Here is a 26,585-nt window from a genome sequence, read left to right as displayed (position 1 = left end):
TCGGGAAATTCGACAGGGCTTCTACTCTTCCATTCCAACGCCGAAGAACGAGGTAAGTTTTTCTTCATCCTCGGCGTCTGTATTTTCTTGTGAAGTCGCCAAATGATTATTTTTCCCTGGAACAATTGGGTTTTGGATATAATTTCGATTTACAAAATAGGGCAATTCAGAATGGGGAGAGTTAATTTTTTTATTCACATTGGTCGCATATGCTCTTTTAATTGACTGGTGAGGTTTAATCGTAATGAGATTTAGTTTGTACACCAAATTCGCCGATTTAGGATAACTAGGGGACAATTTGGTTATAGTAGGAGTTTTCGTATAACTCGGAACAATTGGTATTAATGAGTTAAGTATATATATATTTTTTTCAGAACACAATGATAACAAACATATTGTTTGATTATGGAGGACATTATTCATGTACCGATGATAAATGGATTTCAAGAGAAGGCTCCATGTACGATATAATGTTTAAGACATCAGGCTTAGAGGAAATAAGCTATTCCGATTTAGTGGGTAGGATATGCAAGAAGGTTGGGATAGGAGAATCATCCACAAAGTTGAAACTGAGTTATATCCCGGTAGTAGTGCAAACAAAGAAACAGTGGTATATTTTGGATGACGATGATCTCGGTATCTATTTGACATTGTTTGATAATGAGGGACGCAGAAGTGTCTTGTATGTAGAGGTCATCAATGTAGATGGAGTGTCTGAGGTGGCCGAGCAAGTTTCACATGTAGAGAGGGTAAGTCATGTTGTTGTGAATGTCAAGGAGGTGAACGCAGCTAATGATATAGCGACTGATGGCGGTTTTGTCGGCAATGCTGAGTTTAATGATGGTGCTATTTTTATTTACACAGGAAACAGTTCAACAGAACAATAAATGTGCCAGTAATGGGGAATGACGAAGGTGTTAATCTATCTCGTGAGAATGAGGAAAACGGTGGAGATCAAGATGACATAAGTCAAACATATCGAATGCTTGATATTGTTGATCCTCCAGACTGTGTAGAAGAACAACGTATTCAATGTGAATGGGTAGACAGTTTGAAACTGAGAGTTGGTGCAGAGTTTAGCTGTAAGCAGGATCTAATAGATTTAGTTTACAGAGGTTCTCATAAACATTTTTTTGGCATCACTGTTACAAGTCTTATAAGAAACGATACTATGTGAAATGCGGTCAAGCTGAAACTGGATGTAACTGGTATATAAATGCCGCTAAGACAGCTCAGTCACATATTTTCACGGTTAGAGTATATAGGAAAATGCATTCTTGCTCTCGGGCTTCTGCGTGTACTAGCAGCAAACGAAGGAAAGGCACACCTGGGTTAGTTGCAGGCGTTGTTAGTAAAACTTACCCAGGTCGATTAAAACCACCACCTCCTAGAGATATCATGGCTTTGGTTCAAACTAGAGGTCGTGTGGAGCTATCATACTCTATGGCATAGAGAGGCAGACCGAAAGCTATAAGTTTTGTTCGTGGTACTCCACAAGAGAGTTTCGAGCATCTGCATTCGTATTTGTACATGATAGAACAGTTTAATCATGGAACGACATCAAGTGTTGAACTGGATGAGTTAGGAAGATTCAAGTACCTATTCGTCGCTCTGGGTCCTACCATTGAAGGGTTTGCGGCAATGAGGAAAGTGATAATTGTTGATGCAACTTTTTTGAAGAATGGATTTGGTGGATGCCTTGTATTTGCAACAGCTCAGGATCCGAATCACCACCATTAACCCCTTTCTTTTGGGGTAATTGATGGGGAAAATAATGATAGTTGGAACTGGTTCTTCACTAAACTTAAAACCCGTATACCTGACAGTTCTGAATTGGTGTTTGTTTCTGACAGGAATGTAAGCCTGATCAATGCAATAAGGGATGTGTACCCGCAAGCTAAGCATGGTTATTGCATTTATCATTTGGCCCAGAATGTGAAAAAGAACGTTCGGAGAGAGAAAGAGTTAGTTGTAGGCAAGTTCATGGAAGTTGCGAGAAAGTATACAGAGGCTGAGTTTCTTGTGGCTTATGGTCAACTGGGAGAAAGGTAACTGGATGCAATTATGTATTTATGTAATAGTTTGCTTGAGGAAAAATGGGCAAGGTGCTATTTTCCGGGAGAAAGGTACAACATCGACACTAGTAACAGTGTAGAGTCTATGAACAGCGTGTTTGATGATGCGAGGAAGTATGCTTTATTACCTATGATGGATGCCATCTTGTCAAAGGTAACTGAGCTGAACTCGTTTCTGCTTGAATACGCTGTGGTCAGTGGAGATGGGAAGACTTATCTGGTGAACTTGAAAACCAAATCTTGTTCATGCAGATGTTTTGATATAGACAAATATCCTTGCGTCCATGCACTTGCTGTAGTGAGAATTTTTATGGACAGGGAAGATAGAAGTGAAGACATCTACTCGTATGATTTGTGCTTGAAGTATTATACTACTAAATTGTGGGCACTTGCATATGCCAGGACGGTATACCCTGTTACTCATCGTTCACAATGGGTAATTCCAGATGATATCAAAAAGAAGACTGCCCCAAAACCACCTGAGGTCCCGAAAAAAGCTGGAAGAAGACAATAGAGAACATTTGCATCGGTTGTAGAGCGTGGGCCAAGGCCAGTTAATAAGCGTAAGAAAAGGCAGGGTAATACTGAGGATGGAGTCGGGAATGCGCATGGTAATACTCAGAGGAATGAAGGCAGGGATCCAAATTTCAATGCCAGTAACCTGAGGGGAATACGCATGGTAATACTCAGGGGAATGAAGGCATGGATCCAAATTTCAATGCCAGTAATCCTGAAGAGAATGCGCAGGGTTATACTCATGGTGGAGGCTGGTGGCCTTATTTTAATTGCAGTAATCCTGAGGGTAATACTCAGGGTGGATCTAGTACTCAGGACATATGACAATTTTAATTTGTATCTTATTAATAAACTGGTACAACTATGTGAGAATAAATTGGTACAACTATGTGAGAATGCTCTGTTTCATTTCATACGAAATAGTTCATAGTAATACGGAGTTGACTAAACAGTTCATACTAAACAACAATAGAAAATTAGTTCATAGTAAAAAGAAGTTGACTACAAGCAGAATACGGAGTTTTTAACTAATCAATAACACAAACATAACTAGTTCCAACGGATATGTAGCCATCCCTAGCTAGTAGTCAGTTACATAAGTAGTAAACTCTTCGCACATTGGTAATGCATGTAGAGGAAGCAGAGCTCACAGCACTTGTTGTAGTGCTGGAATCAACATGCAGGAAAATCGGTCAAGACTGCTGGCAGATATTGGAAACCATCATTCACCATTATCAACATAGTGTTCATTACTTGATCCCCCAGTTTTCCATGTACATCATCCGTGATTTCCATCGTTTGATACGGTCTAGGATCTCCAGGCCCCTTGGATAGAAACCATATGCGGTGGCGCAGATTGCCATCATGACTGTCGCCACATCAATTCCCGCCTTAAAGACCCTGTTAAAAAAAGGCACCGAATTGTCAATCTCAACATTGAGAATCATCCTGCTCATGCCACGAAGGTACATGCGTATGGATTACCATGACTGACCGCCGACTCAAAGAAATCCGGGGAGCGAGCAATTAAACGGGTGCTTAACGAATTCAGACAGGTTCAACACCTTGATGACTTCTAGATCTTTCAACATCTGGCTTAGAACCTTCGACGTACAACCAAATGAAACAGCATCAGCAGCAGACTCCCTCCCTACCCTTTGATAACTAAGAGTTTTTGAGGCTCTTTGTAGAGGTTATCAATCCCCTGTCTTGTAGTACAAGGGGTTATCAATCCAAACTTGTGTGCGAGACACTAATCTATGTTACTTGTGATCTTAAGTCAAGATGAACAGGTAAAGGTTTTAGCTAAACTATGTAACAAGCAAATGAACATGAAAATGAAATAAAAGATGAGATCTAAACTAGATAAAGATGCAACTGATTAACAGTAAATGAGCAAATGATTCGGATGATGAATGTATATGATAAAGGCAGAAGCTTTAGACAGGATATATGACTCGGGTGCTTCCAAGCTAGACTAGTGAGTTAATGAATCAGATTTATCAAGCGGTTTCATTTAACATGAACTCAAAGTATGTTAATCTTCTCATGAAAGTATTAAACATCTAAACTGATCCTTTTTCATACCAAAATCCCTTTTGAGAAGCATAAATCAGTCAGCTTTAAGATTCAATTCAATAAGTCATTTAAGAGAACAAACTATCACTCTCGCGATGAAAGACTCTTAAACCTTTAACCGAGTGATTCAGACATTTCTACAAACACTTTTGATGCGAGATATGTCTCAGATCTGAACCTCAAGTGATGTGCTTGGATCCAGCTTAGAGATTTTGTCGGTTAAAGAATGAAACATGCAAGACTAGACCCCTAAACTCACTAATCTATCATGAAAGCACCCAATCTACCTATCTAAAGCCGCTTAAACGACTACTCACTGATCATTATGAGCTCACCAAGTCCTTTGCAAGACGTGTAGCTAGTCATGATAAGGAGTTTAATGCTGGAGAATAAAAGAAATAAAACAAGAACAAGATTCTGATGCAAAAACGAGATATCGGATTAGATTAATCAAGTTTCACAAAAGAGGCAAGTTCTTAAAGCTAAAAGAGGATAAAAGATAAGATCCTTAGGTTTTTGGTCCTAAAATCTATTTATAGCGAAGGGAAAGTGTTGCGGGTCAGCCCGGAACAAACCGGGTACTGAGCCGCCTTCTCGGGTCATTGGGTGAGCACCACGGTGTGTCGGAGTGTGAAGCCGAGGTCTTAATGTCGAGAGGTGCACGTGAACAAAGATCAAGATGGAGATCTCGTGAAGAACACGTCAAGAACATGCATGAACCCTAATCTTCGATCCGTCTTCACGAGTGTTATCTTAAATTACCTTGTTCTTGATTCCGGAGTTATGACAAGGGAGCTCGCCATGTAATGCCGCGGAGCTTGGTAGTCGAGGGGTTTAGGAAGACGGAGTCCGGCATGCAATGCCGAGGTCTTTGTACAGAGGTGCATGTTCAACACTTAGTCGTTTTTCGCTTCACTTCCCTTGCATGCATGCCTTGATCTCAACATACCGAGGGTTCAGTACGAGGTCTAGCCCAAAATGCTCTCAAGAGATGAACCTTGGCCTGAGCAGTGTCGAGGTAGCGATTCCGAGGTCTGTAGAAACACTTAGCGCGTATCGCAACTCATTAGGGCTCATATCGACCAACTTGTCTTCCGGAAGCAATAACTTTCAGCACACGACTCCAAATGCTTTGAGACCCGTTCCATAGTCAAGATGACTCATTCAGCTCAACCTTTGGTGAAGAAACCATCGGAGTTTGGGAGGTGAAAGGCTTCCTGGATTGCTCATCTTTGTACCGCATCGGAATGACCAGAAAGTACAGCTTTTGGACCGATGAGTACTCTGAAGACAGTATCTTCCAAACCGCCGCTCCGAATTGAGTGCCCCAAGTGTTCCGGAAAGGTCTTTCATAGATCTCATACTTTGATGAAGACTCGGTAGACTGGTTCGTAACGGAAGGGCTCCGTCCTACGTAATTTTTGAAGCTCAGCTGATCGGCGTTTGGGTACATGCGAGACAGGCATGCCTTCCAGAGGCGATATCTCTCTTCTCACTGGTCCGAATTGAAGATTCCAACTGTTCTGGGTTCTTGGCTTGATTATCTCCAACTTCGATGAAGACCCCGTCAACTGATTCGGACTGGAAGGTTCCCCGGATTGGTGATCTTTGAAGTGCGCGGGTGAAAATAGATTTTGGCCGAGAAATGCTTCCCGCGGTAAGGAAAATGTCCGAGAATCATGTACCGCGGTAAGCTTTTTAGCCGATAAATCTTCTCGCCTCGGCGTAAAACTTCACCCGAGGGGATTTTCACCCGATACTCATTTTTAGCCGATAACGACCGTTCGGTAAGGATTTTGGCCGAGGTTTTCGTCCAGCCGGTACGAGTTTTGGCCGAGAAATTCCTCCAAGCGGTTTTCACCAGTTTTGACCCTTTTCTTCACCGTTTTCATTCCTGATCCTCCCCTTGAGCTCCAGATAGCTTCCAAAGCACCTGATAAAGACTTCAAAACATGCAAAACTCTTTGGGACCTAATGCAAGTCCTAAAACCTATTTTGATGCCTAAAGACTCAATATACATGAGAGAATACATGATATGAACTCTAAAATGCAGCCTAAATGATGCAAAATATAGACATATCACCCTTAAGAATATATCAATCAACACATCTCGTAGCTGGAAAAGCACGTTGTTTGTCATTCTGACGAAATCTTAAAAGAGAGGGTTTTGAAATTTGAATAGATAGAGGAGAGAAATATCTTCAATATGGATTTGAATATGGATTTGAAATTTGAAATGTGTTGAAATAACGGAACCTATTACAAATATGTAATGGATAAAAAAATAAAAATATAAAAAATCAGAAGCATTGTCAGAAGGGAAAAAAACGTTACAACTATGTTCTCACAATAGTTAACAATTTTAATTTGTAATAGTATGAATAACTTGGTACAACTATGTTCAACTATTTTCAGCACTTGGTTTTGGGTTTGCTTGTTCTCTCGTGCTAAAAATAAAGAAAACTCTATGTGTCAAATGATTTTCTAACAATTATGGAAAACGAGTGAGAATGTTCTGTTTCATTTCATCGGAAAATGAGCTTCCGTAAGAAATAGACACATATCAGTTACAATCAGTTACTTTTTACTTTATCACATAAAGGGTTGTGGGCCAGACAGAGTAAGTGGAGTAGATGACTATACCTTTATCAGACATGACATTTTTCAGACATGACATTTTTCAGACATTCTCAGTTAATATATTATTAAAATATATGAATACATTCTGTTTTGGTTCTAGGTTTCGGTATTTATCGGTTCGGTAAACCAATTTCAAATTACAATAACCATGAAATCGATTTCATATACACCAAATTATATGAAATCGATTACATTCTCGTAGATTGTATGCATAGTTATGTTATGGTTAACATTTAAACTAGCCAAAATATGCAATATATAAATCTTTGAACTTTGAAACAAGTTCTCATAATACACATCATAGTTTTATGAAGAGTTCACGATGAGTAACCACATAAGGCATCGAATATAACGTAAAAAAGCGAAAACGAAATCTGATTACATGAACATGATGGGGCAACAAATTAAGTAGTACTTGTGAAAAGTTCAACTACATAGTTACATATTTAATATAAGTATAACTAGTTTTTTTGGTTAAAATCGGAAATGTACAACTACTTGAGAGTGTGTATAACTGTCATATTACATACAAAAACGTATCAAACCTCATATGAAGAAGTGACATGTGTCCACGCGTTATTGGATATTAGCTATTGGCGGCGGCACGTGAGCGAATTCTCCACGTGAGGGATGGCCCCATTTTCTGCGTGTAATACTTAAATAATATTATATTTGTTAGTTGTAATATAATTCAAATTTGAATTTCCCCCCAATACCCAAATTCATCAAAATTCGAACTTCCCCCCATTTTGAATTTCATTTTACATATTTCTATTCTGTCTCTCTCTCTCTTGGGATTTCCTCTCTCTTGGGACATTCCTCTCTCTCTCTATCTCTCTTCAAATTTGTGAAATTCCTTTGCTACAGCGACTATGGACCCGACCTACAACGATGAGAAGAGAAACAAGAAGCTTATCGACCGCCTTTACCACGTAGCCGATGCAAAATTTGGGATTCCAACAGTTTGTCCATGTGGTGGAAGAATCATCCAGGAGATTTCTGAAGATCCATGAAAGAGATACTACACCTGAAAAATGTATAAGGTTTGACTTACTTTGATTTTCTGGATTTAGATTAATTTAAAATTCATGGGTTGAGTGTATAAGGTTTAAGTTTATGAATTGTTGTGTAGAACGACGGCTACCACTTTAGGGTAAAATGGGATCACGCTGTCGATGATGAGATTTCTAGGCTAAAAGGTGAGATTAAGGACCTGCGCTCGAGGATTGCGAAAATGTCAAACCATGAATTTCAAATCAAGCAAATGCGCATGGAGCTGAACAACAATGCTGAAGAGATTGCAAAGCTGAAAGGTGTATTGGCCGGTTTAGGGTTTAATGTGTAGAACTGATACAGTTCTTTAAGAATCCCATTGTTTAATGTATCCTTGTTTAATTCCCAGATTGTTTCATTCCCAGATTGTTTCATTCGCAGACTAAGTACTTATCTTATCCTTAATTTCTGATAATTTAATTTTACTGAGTTATGGTTTGACAAGTGTTCTTAGTTGGGCTATATTATACCAATTTGTACTAGTTATTATAATTTCAAGAATTTGCACGTAGTTGGGCCGAATTATACCAATTAGTACCAGATTTTAGGGGTTCCCAAAGTTACACGTAGTTGGGCTGAATTATATCAATTAGTACTAGATTTTAGGGGTTCCCAAAGTTACACGTAGTTGGGCCGAATTATACCAATTAGTACCAGATTTTAGGGGTTCCCAAAGTTACACGTAGTTGGGCCGAATTATACCAAATAGTACCAGATTTTAGGGGTTTCCAAAGTTACACGTAGTTGGGCCGAATTATACCAATTTCCACCAGAGATTTAAATTTCCCTAAATTGAACGTAGTTGGGCCTAATTATACCAATTTGTACCAGAACTTATAATTTCTTAAATTTGCCCTGGACGAATTAACCCCATGTAAACAATTATACGACATTCTATTATTTAGGGTTTCTTTATATTGTACGATTATTTCACATATTAAAGAATTAGATTCGTAATACTTACCTGAATCACAAAGCGATTTGAGTAGATCCTTACTAAGATGGTGCAGGAAGTGGTGGATGAAAAATATGAACAACTTAGGAGGCTGGTATTTGGATGTTTCCTCCAAACTCTTCGCTCAGGCTCCTAAGTTGCTCATCTTCTCATCAACCACTTTCTGTACGATCTTAGGGTTTCATATCGAGAAGGATAAGTAAGTGTTTCTTTCTAAAAGGAAATGAAAGGTTGGGGTGATGAAATGAGATGGAGACTAGGGTATTTAAGGATAAGTGGGCGGTGATGCATGTACGCGTTACAATTATAATCTAAGACTGGTACAACTACCAAGCCTGGTAAACGATATCATTTGTTATCATTAATATATTGAAAATAAATTAAAAATTTTATTCCAAATAATAATCAATGTTGGAAACGAGAATAACAGAGATATCATTGCAATTACAAATTAAGTGAAAATATCAAAATTAAAAAAAAAAACAAAAATATAAAATAAGAAAACAAAAACATATCTTAAGAAAATGCGGCCATGCCATTTTGAGAGAGTTCACTTGATGAACAAACAGTTATTGAAAATTAGGGTTTCCGACAAGTCGAGAATAAATAGATGTTACAATGAATTAAATGAAATGAAAGAAATGAAATTAGTAGTGGGGTATTTAAGGAAAATTGAGGCGTTGGTTATTATCATTAATCTATTGAAAATGGGATTAATAAAATTCATTGAAACACGACTCTTCGAAAAAAAATTTATTCATTGAATATAACTGCTTCCTTTACTCATCCTCTCCTTGACTATATATATATATTCCTGATCTTACCCTGGAGAAACGTTGTCCTTCAAAAACACATAAACCCTAAAATAATCATCAATATCTGACACGCTGATCTCAGACTCTTCATCAAGATGAAATACCCATCATACACCTTAAAAGCAAGAAGGATGGGTATTTCACTTGATGAAGAGTCAGATCAGCGAGTCAGATCTTACCGTGGAGAAATGTCGTCCTTCAAAAACACATAAACCCGAAAATAATCATCAATCTCTTACTCGCTTATCTCAGACTCTTCATCAGATGAAATACCCATCGTACTTACACCATAAAAGCAAGAAGGATGGGTATTTCACTTGATAAAGAGTCAGATCAGCGAGTCAGAGTTTGGTCAGCGAGTTTGATCACCTGATGTTGCAGACTGGGAAATACAAGGTTTAATGTTTGTTCAGGCAAGAAAAACATGATTACAAGTAGAAGGCGTTGATTGGCGTTGATTGCTCATGCTTATACTTGAAATCTTGTTTTTTTTTTCCTGAACAAAATTAGGCTTTGTAAGATGCAAAGACGATGTTGGTTTTTGTATTCTGTTTTTCACTTTTGGTTTTTGGTTTCAGTTTTTGATTTTAGAATTTTGGATATCTTCGTTTGTAATTTTTGGTTTAACCTCTGTAAATTTAAAAAGATATTTTTAAAGAATAATTACTTTAAATAAGATAATAAATTCCCGTGATTTACGCTTACCCATTATGAATGAAAAACGAGGCGTCTGCTTGATGACATCTTCATGCGTAACCAGTATAAATGGGGCTATAAATGAGTGTGGATATAGGGTAAATTAAGAATAAATTTGTCGATTCTCGATGTAAAACTGGTCCAACTACCAAGTCTTATCAGATGTTAGGATTGCATGTAGGTTATTAAAACGTCAACGTTACGAGACCCAAAAGTTTGTGAAATATTTCCATTAATCACAAAAAACATAATAATAACCAAATCAAAACAAAATATAAACATACAGAAAACATAATAATAAGTTCAACGAAAACTAAAAAAAACATAAAAAAACACAATTATTTAGAGTCTTTTCCGCCATGGATGTTATGTTAACCATCCATGGTGTGGATCTTGGTGAAGCTACGTGCGAGTTCCTCGTAGCTTGTCATGTCTTCCCGGTACATCACCGCCACCTCCTCCCTCACGACGTCGCCTTCCGCCACCAGCGGATGCAATAGCATCTGAGCCAGACTCATCAGCATCTGGGCCACAGATCTCGCGATGTACCACGTATCAGGCATGAGCATCGGATGGAAGATGTTGCTACGGTGGCTCACATTGGGGTGGAAGATGGGGGGGGTCCGGAAGTGCATCTTCGGTGGCTTCCAGGGGAATTGCGGCGGGAAGATGATGCGGAGGTTGAAGACACCCCCTTCGTAGGGAGTTTCCGGCAGACCGGTGATGGTCACCGCCCACACATACACGCCCTCCGCCTCCACCCCGGCGGAGTATATCGGCGACGGGTTTTGCTGGAGGTCAAGCAGGTATCGGCGCATCCAGTACTCGGGACATGTTGATAACGCTGGACGAATTTTGTGAGGAAAGTGGGCAATTTGGGAAATTTAGGGTTTTGAGTTAGCAAAGGGAAAGATAAGATTTTTTTTTGAAGTTTAGGGAATGTTTCTTTCTCTGCGATGGTGTTATGAGAAGGCGAGGGTGTGGTATTTATAGAAGAATAAGTTAAGCGGTGGCATGCATTAATGGCGTCGTCTCACTATGGGATTTCTCTCACGATACAAATGCTGCCTTTCTCTATTTCTACACGCGTTGTTTTAGATAACATAATTTAATAACGACAAGACAGTTACCCGACAACCAAAGAACAACAATATTTTAAACCGACTAATACTCATCAGCAGATGGTTCCAAGATACTCTGGATATCTTTGGTATTACCGAGTGTTTCGTTGAGGTCCGACAGAGAAAATCCTTTGAGAGGGAATGGTCTGAACTTTGTCTTACAAATCCGAGGACACCCTATGTCTGCTCCTTTAGCTTATTCTCTGTATGTGTCCTTCAGACAAGGTATTGCTTCAAAAAGTAACAACTTCAAGGGAGTAACAAAGCCAGGAAATATCCAAGAATCCGTTTCGACGACCCCATTGAAGTGCCTCAATGTATGTTCAATTTCCTTTAGATTCGCATCAAATGAATTCCTCCCCCAAGGAAATGTTCAACACCCATCTAGATCTTCTACCATCCTCTAGAATAAAGGGTCTACCGAGGGAGGTCCCTTCCCAGTCTTAGCCTTACCACCTAACAAGCTTGCTAGAAAGTACAAAACACACATTCTTAAGCGATCAGGACCACCACACATCTTTTCAAGCTTCTCTTTAACAACAGCAAGTGCAGAGACAGTTCTTTTTTTTAAATACTTCTCCTTAAAATCACTACTGCCCATCTTCTCATAATTCTTTGGATAATCATGGCAGTCTAATCCAGATATGAGTGCATGTTCCTTAAGCGAATACCAAATTGGAACTTCATTAACAACAAACCAACACTCTCTCCTCTTGTTTGTCTTTGCTGTGCGTAGAAGGAGCATCCACAACCCCTGAGTCTTATGGGTTATATCCAAATACATGGCCTTGTGCATATGCCAGAAGTGCTTGAATTGAAGATGCTCGCTAAACCATCTTAGCTCCTCGGGTCTCAGTCCCAGAGACGGCGACTCCAGATTCTCCACTGCTTTGTGGATCCATCACTGAATACCTAATTTTATTGCCTTGTTGTACTGATTTGGACTAAAATACATACTCAGTGGTTGCATTGGCGGCTGGTTTTCCTCATCATTACGCGTTTGCTCATTACGTGTTTGCTCCTCAACTTCACTACGAAAGTATAATGGCTCCCACAGCGTTAATTGAAGCAACTCACTATTTCCTCTGAATGATGTCATTACAGTATTTCTAACAAGTTAAGACACATATAATTATCAACGGGATCCAGACATCAATCAAAGTGAACTGAACTCAAATTTTGCAGGTAATACTAATTTCAGTTCCTTGTTCCTAAACCCAGGTATCAGACACTACAGATTCATTTGTAAGCCTTCTGCCTAAGATAAGCTACAGTAAAACGGTAAAAACGAAGAAGAACAAAGAACGAACCTGATGCGAATTTGAAGATTGTGACCAGTTTAGAAAATCGAAGACTCTTCATAGTATCCTCGTTGTACCTAATGGAACGAATTTCTCAGAAATGATTTATATTCGAATTTAGGTTTATTCAAATTTAGACTCGAAATCGGATCTGGTATAGTTAGTTGGGTGTGGATATTTGACCCATAACTGGTTGGGTCAGTAAATGTTATGATGTTTTAAGGGTGAGTAAATATTTTCTCGCTTTTTCAATTTAAAAATAATTTTTTTAAAAAATTAATTTTTATAATGCTGGTATATGAGAATAAATTGCTTAATCGGGTATATGAGAATTTGATTCTCCGATGGAGTTGGAGAGACTAGAGAGAGTAAGTAAAAGTAACTAACTACAACCACCTAATCGGAAAAGAGAGAATTATGCAAGGACTTTAACCTCAAATACTCTTAATGAGTTTAAAAAATTCTATATACTCCCCTTTTATTCTACATACTCCTCTCTATTTTTCACTATTTTTACTTTACCCTTTATTTAAAAATGGACCCCACTCTCCATTTAAACTAAACCAATATCCAATTAATTTTGGTATTACTCAACCCAATCACCCAACCACCCAACCAACCAACCCTAATGGGACCCATTATTCTTCTTCTTTCTCTTTCCATCGATGTATTAAAAATCAAACCCAGAAATCTCCAACTCTAGTGGAGACGACCATCGACCATAACAGAACCAAACACATATCCGGCGGCGTTCTGGAGCTGCTCTCAACGACCCTCAACTCAATATTCAAGGTGATTTCTTCCCCTTTACAACAAAAATAACAAGTTTTTATGTGTTTAGGATTTAAAAATTATGTTTGTGAATTTTTTCAGTTACTGAACTTTATGTATACGTATATTCAGGCTTTACATTGGTTATTTAAGTATATTATAGTACTAAAATACGTATGAATCTGGTTGAATCATCGATCTGAATCAATCAATTCTATAAATAACCTCAAGCTTTTTAGTACAACTGGTATTACTGTGACAACTGGTACATATGGTACTATTGATGGATAACTATAAATATATTCTGTTATGTTTGGGAGTTTTTTTACTGAACTTTATGTATACGTCTATTAAGGCTTTACATTGGTTATTTAAGTATATTATAGTACTGAAATACGTATGAATCGTACTGAATCATCGATCTGAATCGGTTTATTCTATAAGTAACCTGATTTTTTTTTAGTACAACGTGTATTACTGAAACAATTGGTACAAATGGTACTAGTGATAGACAACTGTAAATAAATTCTAATGAAGAGGACGATCTATCCAGTCCCCTATAAAGATGACTGGATTGTTCCTGACCATATCTGAGAAAATGTGTATTTTCTCCAGAAATAGTTAAGAAAAAAGGACGCATCAACATAACTAGGCATCATCAGTTGGAGAACATCGAGGGAGAGGAAGAGGAGGAAGAGGAAGAGGAAGAGGAAGAGGAATAGGAGCATGGTTGTATAATGATCCTAACGAAGCAGAACAAGAGGAAGAGGGATAGGAACCGATGGTGATGTTTTGGTACAACTAGTATAACTATCATGGACAACTAGTGTGAACTTGATGTTTTTTCTGTTTTATTTAAAATACCGCATTTCGGAAAACAGTATGTGTTTAAAGACTCTATTTCATATTTATTTTGATGAAGTAAATCCAACTTGATGCATTTTTGAATATTGAGAACACAAAAGTCATATTTTCAAAATATCTACCTTATACTTTTATGGCAACTATTACAACTAATGCTATATTGTTATAAAAAATTAACAAAAAACATAATTTTATACATTTAATTATCTATATGTGTCTTAAATGTCTTATTATTACCTATTTTCAAAAGTACAACTATAAAAATCTAATTTCTAATACAATATAATTAATAAAATCGTTTTATCTATGAAAGTACAACTCTGTGTAATAAAAAAAAATAGAGTACAACTTACCTACTTGGGTACAACTTTGTATATTATTTGATGGCGCAACAAAAGTAATTAATTATTCTTATAATTATTTTGACGGCTCGTGTAATTTGACGGCGCACATGTGGCTTTTATTTTTTATTATAATTTTTTTTTATTTTTTGACACTATACATTTCTTTTTAGTTATTATTCTAGTTTTAACAACACCAGTTGTACGCGATAATACCAGTTGTACTAACCAAAAAAATCTGAAAACATAATTAAGTTAATAAACCTTCTACTAGTTTTCAACTTTTTGAATCCTGTTTCACTAAACATAAAACAATAAACCTTCTACTAGTTTTAATATAAATCATCTACTAGTTTCACCAAAAATCATCAACTAGTTTCAACAAAAACCAAAACAAACTTGTTTCTTCTACTTCTTTTTTGCAGCCTCTCGTTTCTTGGACAATATGCTTGAACTGGGAATGATTCTCAAACCAGTTCCTCTCTGAGACATCAAGCCTCTTGAAGACTTCCATGAAATTAAAGGTTTCACACCTTGATTGAAGCTTCGGGTATAACAAATACTCGCTTTGCTTGAAGAATAAATCTCGAGGTTCCATTGGTATTGAGACCTCCTCTTGCTGCATTCAAAACACATATGATAAGTGAATAATAGTGTATTGGTACAACTAGTATTCTTGGTTCAACCACAAGCAAAAATCAGTTGTACGCGATAATTTCAGTTGTACTAAACTTCTTCAGATACTGTAGCATACTCAGCCTCAGATCTCTCTGGTTGAGAAGGTGAACCCCTAGTCGACATCCTCCAAAAATTCTGAAACAAAAATCAGAAATTAGTTGGGGTTCAAGGTTGAGGGAAGGAAATCATAAATTAGGGTTCTAATTACTCTTAAGCCTAGAAGATACCTGTTCGGCGGCGACGGAAGTGTGAAACGGCGGTGGTGGCGAGCCTAAAACGGCGGCGGTGGCGAGCCTAAAACAGAAGAGCAAAGAGTGGAGAGTGAGGGGCAGTGAGCGGTGGTGGGGATTTAATCGAAGAGGAAGAAGATGATGGAAGAGGAAGAAGATGATGGAAAAAGATGATGAAATCGAAGAGGAAGAAGATGATGGAGGATGGAAGAAGATGATGGAATTGAAGAGGAAGAAGATTTGGGATCGAGAAATAGAGTTTTAGGGTTTGGTCAATGATTTAATTAAATTTGATGGTTTAAAATAATTAAATCGATTTAGTTTAATAATTTTCAGTTAATTTGGTTATTTAAATTGGATTTGGGTTTAAATCTGGTACTCTACATTGGATATGTAATTATGGTTATTTATTAAAGGTTTTTTTGTTTTTTTATGTTTTTTATATTAAAAAGAAAATAAAAAGAAAAGATGGATATAATGAAAGTATATAAGAATTTGATATAAGAGAAAATAGTATGTGAGGTTAATATCCATTATCCAATTGGAGATGGCGAAAAACACGGTGGCTCACGAGGTATCACCGCTTAGGCTACTCCAAGAGAGCAAAGCCTCCGTGGAAGAAATCGTCGCGAGGATGCTCTCCATCAAAAAGCAAGGAAACCCCAAATCCGAGAACCGAGAGCTCCTCACTCAGATGTTTCTCAACTTCATCAATCTGCGTCAGGTCTCAATACTCGAAACCTTTAGGGTTTTGTTTTTCCCCCTTTTGCGCAGAAACACTAAATTCGTTTTTTTTTTTAATATTCGCAGGCGAATCGTGCGATTCTGATGGAAGAAGAGAATGTGAAAGCAGAGACGGAGTTAGCAAAATCTCCGGTGGATTTCACGGCGTTGCAGCTTCACAATCTGATGTATGAGAAGAGCCATTACGTAAAAGCAACAAAAGCTTCCAGAGAATTCAAATCCAAGTATCCAAACATCGATCTCATATCCGAACAAGACTTCCTCAGAGACGCTCCCGAAGCAATCAAGTCTCAAACTTTATCAAACGATAGTTCCCATGATTTGATGCTTAAAAGACTCAATTTTGAGCTCCATCAGGTAACAATTCCTCTGTATTTTGCTTAAAGTTGTCTACTTTCTTTCCCATATAGATCAAATGTTGAAGCTTTATGCGTCTTTTGAATTCTCAGCGGAAAGAACTTTGCAAGCTTCGATCTAAGTTGGAACAGCACAAGAAGTGTTTGATGGAAACTAACGCAGAACGTAACAACTTTCTGTCAAGTCTTCCTTTGCACCTTAAATCTTTAAAGAAAGCGTCTTTGCCAGTACAGAGCCAATTGAGTTTGCAGGATCCGAAGAAGATAAAGTATCATAATCTAGCTGAGCTTCTTCCTCCACCGCTTTACGTGATATACTCGCAGTTTATGGCACAGAAGGAAGCTTTTGGAGAGAATATCGATCTCGAGGTATCTGGGAGCCTTAAGGATGCTCAAAGTTATGCTCGAGAGCAAGCAGAATGGAACTCGGGAGGTTAGCAATTGTGTGAAACTTTTAGCTTAACAATGAGAAAGTGAGTGGAGTGCGTATTTGATAATAATGACATGAATGTTTAATAATACAGAGAGTACAAGATTGGAGGAGGATGATGATGGAAAAAGGCAAAGGAAGCGACCCAAGAAAGAGGGTTCTAAAGATGCTGGACTATATCAAGTCCATCCTCTCAAAATCGTTCTTCATGTTTATGATGATGAGACTCCAGATCGGAAATCTCATAAACTTGTCGTGCTCAAGTTTGAGTACTTGTTGAAGTTGAATGTTGTATGTGTTGGCACTGAAGAGTCTCATGATGGACCTGAGAAAAATGTCCTATGCAACTTATTTCAAGATGATGCAGGACTTGAGCCTCCTCATCAGGTACATATGCTCTGCATCCATTTGATAACGACTATTTTCTTAAAAGCATTCGTATTCACTTTCTTTTGTTGGCTTCTGTGGTTATTTCAGTCAGCTAAGCTCATTCTTGGCGATGGTCATGCATTTGATGAGAGCAGAACATCGAGGCCATATAAGTGGGCACAACGTTTAGCAGGGATTGAGGTTTTACCTGAAATGTCACTGTTTTTAACCGACAAGAATACTCAAAACAGTGATACAGCATCTGCTTATGATCAGTGCAATGTGCAAACAGTTCTGCGAAGAGTACGGTCTCGGAAAAAGCCTAAGCTAACTCTTGTGTGAGCTAGTGAAAAGTGACCGTTTTTTATTTTTGTAAGCCAGTTAATTTTATTGGTATCCGATTTTGAAGACTTCTATTGTATTTGCCAATACTTCACAAAGTCATTTTGTAATGCGACAACGAGAAGAAACAATCTAAATGATATTCAAAGTTTTGTATGATCTAAGTCTAGTAAAGCTTATCAATGTCAAAGTAAAGAGATTCTGATGATCCTGTGTATATCTTTAGGGAGCTCACAATTCAACTAAGTATGGCCACAACGACTTGATCCACAGCTTTTTCTTTGGGCTTCCTTGAAGATTTCGCCCTCATCTCGATATCCTGTTTGTATAAATTCACACCAACAACAATGACAAGAATAATTGAACCTTAACTTTAAAGAGGGTATAATAAAACATTGGTTTCAGCTGTAAAATATGCAGTGTGGTACCAAACAAATTGCAGTTTAGAGATTGGTAACAGCAGTTTTGGGGTCAAACAGAGTTTAATTCGTGGCTCTATAAAATCATTATACATCCATTACGAGCGGATCTTAAGCCGAAAACATTCCGAACAGAGATGCTTTAATTTCTCTGGTTCGCAGGTAAGTTTTGCCAGTAGGAACTAGGCCAGTCGATTTTTTGCCAGTATGAACTATTTAAGTCGCATAAGCCGTATAAACAAGTCTCATATGGTAGGCAAATTAGTGTAAAATGCGTTAAGAGTTACCTGATGTTTTTGTGCTCGGTGATTACCTGTTGCCTTTGTAAGTCTTCCTTGTCTTCTTTTTAACTTTGCAACTTTAGCTGAGAAATCCGGTTCTCATCCCGAAAACTTCAGGGGAAATTAAAACACAACTGCAATAGATGTAACTTTGACAAAGAAATGAAAGGAACATTGGTATTTTATTGAACGCTTTTTTGTACCATGAGATATATATCACAGAAATGACATTAGAGAGATGCTTTTTGGAGAACGAAGGGCAGATAACAAAAAACACTCTACACAAAAGGATAGTTGTTCTTATGCTCTCTCTCTCACTTCATAAAAGGAATAGAAAGCTTGACATACAATAGCGAACATTTGACATAGAGCCTAAAACAAGAGAAAAAGAAGATGCATGATTTTACGGCATGAGACAACTCCTACTGAGTTTAATTCAGAGACTTGTAAACTAGATAGTGCATCAGATTCAGCAGAGAACATCTGGCATAAAGTCTCCAGACTTACATAAGCAATTAACTAGTACAGCAGATTCTAATGTAATGGCTGTAGCATGTACTGCAGGTCTAATGCATGAAATGTTGTACATAAACAACAGGGCATTTGGTCTAGTGGTATGATTCTCGCTTTGGGTGCGAGAGGTCCCGAGTTCGATTCTCGGAATGCCCCCATTCACTTTTTAAACAGTGTACATTTTTGGTATGTCAACTAACTTTTGTTACTGACAATTCTGTCCTCTGTTGCCAGATTTTCACTGACAATGTTCAACTAACAATTGACCAGTTCCTAGGATTCCACCATCAGTGTATAACAAACGGTCACGGGAACATACCTTTGTTTTCAGGTCAATGATCGAGATTTCCAAACAGATATTAGACAACTCATCACTGCAAAGCGCTATGCTGCCAGATTCTCCAAGAACGAGCTGAAGAAATAAAAAATGGTACATCGCCTAAGTTATTATTCAGCAAAAACAAAAAACAAAAAATATAATGGCCAATTGTATTTCAAGACTAGTTGCTTCAACAGTTTTGCAAGAAGTTCCGAGTTCAATTCTCGGAATGCCCCATTGACTTTTTAAAAGGATATGTTATGATCTTAACTGAAGTTTAAAAGGCCGTGGCTAAGTCAACAAGCAAACATGCCCTACAACTTCTTTAACAGTGATAATAAGCTTCTTTTAAAGCAAACATGGCTTTAATTCGTTATGCCTGATAATTCAAATTTACAGCAAAAAAATACAACAGAAAAGAGACAATCAAATTTCAAGACGGTTGCTTTAACAGAGTTACAACAACATTTTGGGTTTGGTCTACTTGTATGACACAAAACCTTGAATCCTTTAGAACAAAATAATAATGATCAGAATGTCTCACATCCAAAGGCGGTAAACTTGCCATTATACAGTCAGATCTCAGAAATAGGACATAGTTACGAATTTGAAGATTGATTATTTGTTAAAAGTCAACTACGAAAACAAGATCCACAAATGCATCCTTGTCATTAAATCCGCTGCCTTGGATCACTATCACAAGTCAACTAAGGGAACTAGATCTGACATTGACTACAAAAGTTTTTCTTTAGCTTTATTAACTAAATTTCTCAACAGATGGGCATTTGGTCTAGTGGTATGATTCTCGCTTAGGGTGCGAGAGGTCCCGAGTTCAATTCTCGGAATGCCCCATTCTTTTTAAATCCCAGGGGCATAGAAGAGTCAAGATCATACATCTCAGGATATCCTTAATGTCATATCAGAACGTGGAGAGCATATCAAGACATCCTATGGTCAATAGTTTAGCTATTTTAACAAGGAGAAAAAAATTTCAGACAAAAGACATGAAAGAAGCCTTTAAAAATTGACTACATGATCAAAGTAACTAATAAAACAAGATGCAAAATGTATCAATATCATGAGATCCACTAGCTTAGGTTCATCGAACAAACAGCTACATCCCCCCAACCAAATCAATCCAAAAATGATTCTAGTTCCGTCAATTGCACCAGTGGCATTTTGGAAAGAATGTGCTTTGTACTAAGTTATATTATATGTCCCTCCGTGCCTGATTGCTCACAGAACACGGTCAAGATTTGATTAGCATGCAGTTTTCTCAAAGGAGTAGATTAGACACGATGTCTTGTCTACACCAAAGGAAATCAGATAGTGAATACCAAAAATGTTATATTCAAGATATTCTTGCAAGTAAAATTTCACCATAAACTAGGCATGAATAGGCTTAAACCATGACACATCAACAACAGGGCATTTGGTCTAGTGGTATGATTTTCGCTTTGGGTGCGAGAGGTCCCGAGTTCAATTCTCGGAATGCCCCACTGACTTTTTTCAAAACTATAAGATCTAAATGCCAGCGCAAGATTCTTGCATACATATCTGTCATCGGTGCCTGATCTGACATAGATCACGTTCAGCATTTCAACTATGTGTAATTTAGGTAAAAGTTCACCAAAAATATTGGTACCTGTCAATATCTAAGAACTTGGTATAGCCGTGTGACCAAGGCTAACGGTAAGATAGATATAATCCCATTGAACAGTGATTGATATAAACCTAACTGAAACATGTTTTCAAATGACAGGACTATCCTCTTCTAATGATTTTCGAAAGCGGTTTAAACATTATATTTTATTATTTCCATCAGCAGTACATTTCAAACCAGAAACCAATGTCTTAATAAAAATACAAGTAATCAGATCACAAAATGTTAGGTTGAAAGATAGAATAACAGAAACGAACTAGGAACTTAGGTGTACTTCTGTAATATCAAGTTGATTAATAATGATAAAAGAACTTCCTATACAGACTCAATAATATTTATAACAAGTCAACTAAGAGAACCAAAACACAATATGATCAAACATGGTGATCTTCAATGTTTCAACTAAATTGCTTAGCAACAGGGCATTTGGTCTAGTGGTATGATTCTCGCTTTGGGTGCGAGAGGTCCCGAGTTCGATTCTCGAAATGCCCCATCAACTTTTTTCAGAACCATAACGTTTTGAATTCCAGCTCAGAATTCTTGCATTTAAATATGTAATTGGTGTCTGATAACATTCAGCATTTCAACTATGTGTATCTACTTAAAGTATTGGCGTAATCTAGGCTATCTATCTGTCAATAACCAAGAACTTGGTATAGCCGTATGGTACGTTAAGCTAAAACAAATCATAATGAATTGAGCTCCTGGACGGTTTTCAAATGATTGATGGAAAGCTAAATTGAAAATTTCAGAGCGAAAGGACTATCCTCTCCTAATGGTTTTTCGTGGAAGAGGTTAGAACAACTGATAAAATCATAGAACCGATGGGAGCTAAGAATGAGGAACAAGTCGAGGTTCAGCCCGGAATATAAGACCAAGTGGCCGAACTAAACGAAGACGAGGTTCAGGACGGGGTACAAGACCGAGGAGCCGACCAGAACGAAGTCTTGGCTATGCCAACTGGACCGATGACCAGGTCGCGTACCAAGAAGCTCACGGGAGTAATCCAACGAGTTCTTACCGAGCTAAGGACTCAAGGCCGAGCTGACGATCTAACACCCATTCACAAAGTCATAACCGTGCTCATGTATTCTGGTCCGAACTGACCTGGTTGGGGTGTTGTGTTAATACTCTTTTTCCTTACATTCGGTTTTGTCCCATTGGGTTTGTTTTAACGAGGTTAATGAACGCCCATCTCACGACCATGGTTAGATTCGCGGCCAAGTATAGCGGTCAAGGAGCTCAAAGGTCTAGCGAGAGGACGCGAAGGGTCATCCGGAAATCCAATCGTTATTCAACGCATCTTTAGATTCATTTATTTTCATTTAATGTCCTTTAATTCTCTATGTATGACCGATGGTCTCCTTTTTTGCCTCTATATAAAGGCACTCATGTAATCGGAACCATATCACTTATCTTTTATAAAAATTTCTCTTTGAGTTTTCTCTTTTGTTCTTCAAGAACTTTGTCGATATTTTTGTGGTTAGCCATTGATCGATTCTCGGTTTATTTTCACCCTGCTTGACGCAGCCTTCGATTCCAAAGTGTGAGAGAGAGTTGTAGTCGTATTTGGGGCTTAGGGAATTTCGGGACTTGTCTCACACCCTAACATCCGGTATCGCAACCCCCTTGATCGTTTTGTTCATCCCCTCGTTTCCAACCTCTTCTTTGGAATTGGGCCTAAGAATTTTCGAGCTCCCGCTCACGCCTTAGCATCTCTTTCACCAAACCGGACTGGATCCAAGGATCTATCAACCTCCACTGAGCCAAGTGTGTGACAATTCTAGGACGGTCTTCTATCAAGTGGTATCAGAGCCACGCACTTGTGATTTCGGTACTATCTTTCTTTTATTCTAGAATTCAATCTTTTTTCATCTTTTCTTTTGTAAATCGTTAAAAAAAAAAGAAAAAGAAGTTCAAAGGTCAAAAAAAACAAAAAAAAAGAAGTCCAAAAGTTTAAAAAAAAAAAAAAACGATCTGAATTCTTTTCTTCCTATCTATCCTTCTTATCTCTTAAACGTCCAACTTGCTTGATTCACAGATTCGATAGAAGCTTAAGTCGATTTGTCGATTTAGTTTGCTTAGAACCGGAGAGAAACTCTAGTGTGTTGTGAGGTCATTAAGAGAGTGAGTGAACAAAGAGAGAAACACTTGTGAGGAATTTGATTACTAACGTGTTTGTTCAATTTTGCGAGGTACTTGTATGTCATCTGATTTCTCTTTGGACGACTGTGAGTTCTACACGTTCCGAGACGGTAATCACGTACGCTGGATCACCCCTAAGGAGATGGAGGCTAAGCTTAATCAAATCACCGAGATGATGGAGCGCATGAGCCAACGTATGGACCGGCTTGAAGGTCAGCCGAGGCCAGCGGAATTAAACGATCAAAACCGTGAGGAACCTATGCACATCCGCCGAGATCGGAACCAGGAACCTGAGGTCGACAACCCTTTCTATGAAGACAACCATTCCTCTGGTAGTAGCCGAGTGAGACCGCGAGGCAACCGAATGTTCCGTGGCCGAGCTGGAGGAATCCGAGACCGAGGACACGCCATGCCCGCGAGAAACCTAAACGACCGATTTGAGGGAGGATGGCCACAGCAGCGATATGAAGCCGAACCGGCTAGAGGCCGAAACGACAACGACCTCGGAGGAATGAAGCTCTGGATTCCAGCGTTCTACGGCAAGAGCGACCCGGACGCGTTCCTGGAATGGGAAAAGAAGGTTGACATCATCTTTGGATGTCAAGATCTTCCAGAGAGGAAGAAGATAAACCTAGCTGCATCAGAGTTCAACGGCTACGCGATCGATTGGTGGGATCAGATTGTGATCAGTAGAAGAAGAAATGGAGAACAGCCCGTTGAAACATGGGAAGAAATGGCCACCTTGATGAGGCAACGGTTTGTGCCCGCGCATTATCAACGCGAGCTACACACCAAACTCAGACGTCTTACTCAAGGAACCAAGTCTGTGGAAGACTATCACCAGGAGATGGAGAGGCTTATGATCAAAGCCGATGTCTTTGAACCTGAGGATGCAACGATGGCGAGATTCTTGAGCGGTCTAAACCGAGACCTTCAAGACCGGATGGAAGTTCAGGAGTACCAGGATATGTACGAGATGCTACATAAAGCGATCCTCTTGGAACAACAACTCCGACGCAAATGAACAAATCGGTTCACTGCCGGATCTAGCTCGCGACCGACCTACCGAGACGACAAGGCGGTCTATCCTACGCGGCCGAAGTCCGAAGTCAAGCCCAGTCCAAGCACCGACCTCAAAGGCAAAACTGAGGTAACTTCAGCCCGGACTCGCGATATAGAATGCTTCAAGTGCAGAGGCAAGGGTCACTATGCAAATAAGTGTCCGAACCAGAGAGCCATGATTCTTCTAGACACCGGTGAGGTCGTCTCCGAGGCAGAAAGTGAAGCCGAGCCAAAATATGACGAAGAGCCAGAGGAGGAGTATGCGGCTGGAGGAGAGCTACTGGTAGCACGGCGAGTGCTAGTGTCCCAAGAGCCGGTCCGAGAAGAGGATCAAAGGGAAAATCTTTTCCACACACGATGTATAGTCATGGGGAGGACCTGCAGCATGGTCATAGATGGAGGAAGTTGCACGAATGTAGCAAGCCAGAGTATGGTGGAGAAGCTCGGGATGCAAACCATCAAACATCCGCATCCGTACAACCTCAGATGGCTTAACAACCAAAGGCAACTCAAGGTCACCAAGCAAGTCACCGTACCATTCAAGATTGGGCGATATGAAGACGAGGTGTTATGCGATGTTCTACCCATGGAGGCCGGACACATCCTGTTAGGACGGCTGTGGCAGTTCGACCGGAAAGCAGTTCACGACGGGTACACCAACAAACATTCGTTTGAACACCAAGGACGGAAGGTCGTGCTGGCGCCTCTATCCCCACATGAGATTTACCTGGATCAAATCCAACTGGAAAGAAGCAACAAAGGCAAAGCTACCATGAGCGACCCCTTAAACACCTCCACTAAAAATGAGAGTGAAACACTGAGTGAGCCACCACAAAAAGCCTTAAACACTCAACCCGTGAGAAGAGAGACCCTTTTTGTAAGGCCAAGAGAGATTAAACAAGCTGTGTTTGAGAAGCAACCTTTCATTTTGCTAATGTTCAAATCCGCTTTGGCTAGCACGTCTGACTCTGAGCCGGAACTTCCGAGCAGGATTTCTTGGGTTTTGCAGGACTATGCGGACGTATTTCCCGAAGACAATCCAGGCGGTCTACCACCGATCCGAGGTATTGAACACCAGATTGACCTCGTCCCTGGAGCGTCCTTACCTAACCGACCTGTGTACCGCACCAATCCGACTGAGACCAAGGAACTCCAACGTCAGGTCGACGAGCTGGTGGCCAAGGGCTACATCCGCAAGAGCCTAAGTCCTTGTGCCGTGCCCGTGCTCTTAGTGCCAAAGAAGGATGGAACCTGGCGAATGTGTGTTGATTGCCGAGCTATCAACAACATCACGGTAAAGTATCGCCACCCAATCCCACGTCTTAATGACATGCTAACTATATGGGTCTAGTGTGTTTACGAAGATAGATTTAAAAAGTGGTTACCATCATATCCGAATGAAGGAAGGAGATGAATGGAAGACCGCGTTCAAAACCAAGCATGGTTTATATGAATGGTTGGTCATGCCATTCGGCCTAACAAACGCACCTAGTACCTTTATGCGGTTAATGAATCATGTGCTTAGGTCGTTTATAGGCGTCTTTGTAGTGGTCTACTTCGATGACATTCTGATATACAGTAAGAGTCTAGAGGAGCATGTGAATCATTTGAAACAAGTGTTAGAAGTCCTTAGGAAAGAACGTTTATTTGGAAACTTTAAGAAATGTTCTTTTTGTACGGATAACGTGGTGTTCTAGGCTTTGTTGTCAGTTCACAGGGAATACAGGTGGATGAGGAGAAGATCAAAGCCATCCGAGACTGGCCGAGCCCCAAGACAGTTGGAGAAGTTCGTAGCTTCCACGGTCTGGCCGGGTTCTATCGACGGTTCGTCCGAGACTTCAGCACGATCGCAGCCCCTCTCACCGAGGTCATCAAGAAGGACGTTGGATTCAAATGGGGACGAGCTCAGGAGGAAGCGTTCAAGACCCTCAAGCATCGGCTTACACACGCACCCTTACTCTCCCTGCCCGATTTTCTCAAGACCTTCGAGATCGAGTGTGATGCATCCGGAGTAGGTATTGGAGCCGTGCTCATGCAGGAGAAGCGACCTATCGCTTACTTTAGCAAAAAACTTGGAGGAGCAATGCTTAACTACCCGACCTACGACAAGGAGCTCTATGCTTTGGTCCGAGCTCTCCAGACTTGGCAACACTACCTGTGGCCCAAGGAGTTCGTCCCATACCGATCACCAGTCCTTAAAGCATTTCAAAGGACAACAGAAGCTGAACAAGCGACATGCGAGATGGGTCGAGTTCATCAAGACCTTCCCTTATCTGATTCAGTACAAACAAGGAAAAGAGAATGTTG

General features: G+C 39.4%; 4 protein-coding genes, 1 long non-coding RNA gene and 1 other non-coding gene across 6 annotated transcripts; 3 read left to right on the top strand and 3 right to left on the bottom strand.

The window, feature by feature from the left end:
• The first annotated feature begins 898 nt into the window (after positions 1 to 898).
• Positions 899 to 2,589, top strand: LOC112083073. The gene is made up of 6 exons (XM_024150798.1): positions 899 to 1,082; positions 1,190 to 1,446; positions 1,543 to 1,631; positions 1,681 to 1,755; positions 1,854 to 2,048; positions 2,106 to 2,589. The coding sequence occupies exons 1-6, from the start codon at positions 899 to 901 to the stop codon at positions 2,587 to 2,589; spliced, it is 1,284 nt and encodes a 427-aa protein (XP_024006566.1).
• Positions 2,590 to 10,700: 8,111 nt separating this feature from the next.
• On the bottom strand, positions 10,701 to 11,147 carry LOC18010789 (ubiquitin-conjugating enzyme E2 11). The gene has a single exon (XM_006393585.1). The coding sequence runs from the start codon at positions 11,145 to 11,147 to the stop codon at positions 10,701 to 10,703; it is 447 nt and encodes a 148-aa protein (XP_006393647.1).
• A 706-nt stretch (positions 11,148 to 11,853) lies between these two features.
• Positions 11,854 to 12,549, bottom strand: LOC112083072. The gene is made up of 2 exons (XM_024150797.1): positions 12,408 to 12,549; positions 11,854 to 12,335 (listed from the first exon to the last, which is right to left on the bottom strand). The coding sequence occupies exons 1-2, from the start codon at positions 12,547 to 12,549 to the stop codon at positions 11,854 to 11,856; spliced, it is 624 nt and encodes a 207-aa protein (XP_024006565.1).
• A 3,588-nt stretch (positions 12,550 to 16,137) lies between these two features.
• Positions 16,138 to 18,032, top strand: LOC18010793 (THO complex subunit 5A). Its single transcript, XM_006393584.2, has 5 exons — positions 16,138 to 16,359; positions 16,446 to 16,736; positions 16,829 to 17,168; positions 17,260 to 17,552; positions 17,643 to 18,032. The coding sequence occupies exons 1-5, from the start codon at positions 16,183 to 16,185 to the stop codon at positions 17,874 to 17,876; spliced, it is 1,335 nt and encodes a 444-aa protein (XP_006393646.1). The 5' UTR covers positions 16,138 to 16,182; the 3' UTR covers positions 17,877 to 18,032.
• On the bottom strand, positions 18,020 to 19,512 carry LOC112082897. The gene is made up of 3 exons (XR_002897426.1): positions 19,409 to 19,512; positions 18,583 to 18,725; positions 18,020 to 18,195 (listed from the first exon to the last, which is right to left on the bottom strand). It is a non-coding gene; the product is annotated as an uncharacterized LOC112082897 (long non-coding RNA).
• Positions 19,513 to 20,187: 675 nt separating this feature from the next.
• On the top strand, positions 20,188 to 20,259 carry TRNAP-AGG. Its single transcript has one exon. It is a non-coding gene; the product is annotated as a tRNA-Pro (tRNA).
• Positions 20,260 to 26,585: the final 6,326 nt, after the last annotated feature.

Source organism: Eutrema salsugineum, unplaced genomic scaffold, assembly GCF_000478725.1.
Source record: "Eutrema salsugineum unplaced genomic scaffold, Eutsalg1_0 scaffold_7, whole genome shotgun sequence".
Classification (NCBI taxonomy): Eukaryota; Viridiplantae; Streptophyta; class Magnoliopsida; order Brassicales; family Brassicaceae; genus Eutrema; species Eutrema salsugineum.
Note: the sequence above shows the minus strand (reverse complement) of the source record. Positions and strands in the feature narration are given on the sequence as shown.

Coding starts and splice junctions, on each gene's coding strand:
- LOC112083073 (XM_024150798.1), top strand. CDS start 899: ATGGGGAATGACGAAGGTGTTAATCTATCTCGTGAGAATGAGGAAAAC. Junction 1,447..1,542: donor TGGAGCTATCATACTCTATG/GCATAGAGAGGC, acceptor ATGATAGAACAG/TTTAATCATGGAACGACATC. Junction 1,632..1,680: donor CTGGGTCCTACCATTGAAGG/GTTTGCGGCAAT, acceptor ACTTTTTTGAAG/AATGGATTTGGTGGATGCCT.
- LOC18010789 (XM_006393585.1), bottom strand. CDS start 11,147: ATGCGCCGATACCTGCTTGACCTCCAGCAAAACCCGTCGCCGATATAC.
- LOC112083072 (XM_024150797.1), bottom strand. CDS start 12,549: ATGACATCATTCAGAGGAAATAGTGAGTTGCTTCAATTAACGCTGTGG. Junction 12,336..12,407: donor GCCGCCAATGCAACCACTGA/GTATGTATTTTA, acceptor TCCACAAAGCAG/TGGAGAATCTGGAGTCGCCG.
- LOC18010793 (XM_006393584.2), top strand. CDS start 16,183: ATGGCGAAAAACACGGTGGCTCACGAGGTATCACCGCTTAGGCTACTC. Junction 17,169..17,259: donor AGCAGAATGGAACTCGGGAG/GTTAGCAATTGT, acceptor TTAATAATACAG/AGAGTACAAGATTGGAGGAG. Junction 17,553..17,642: donor GACTTGAGCCTCCTCATCAG/GTACATATGCTC, acceptor TGGTTATTTCAG/TCAGCTAAGCTCATTCTTGG.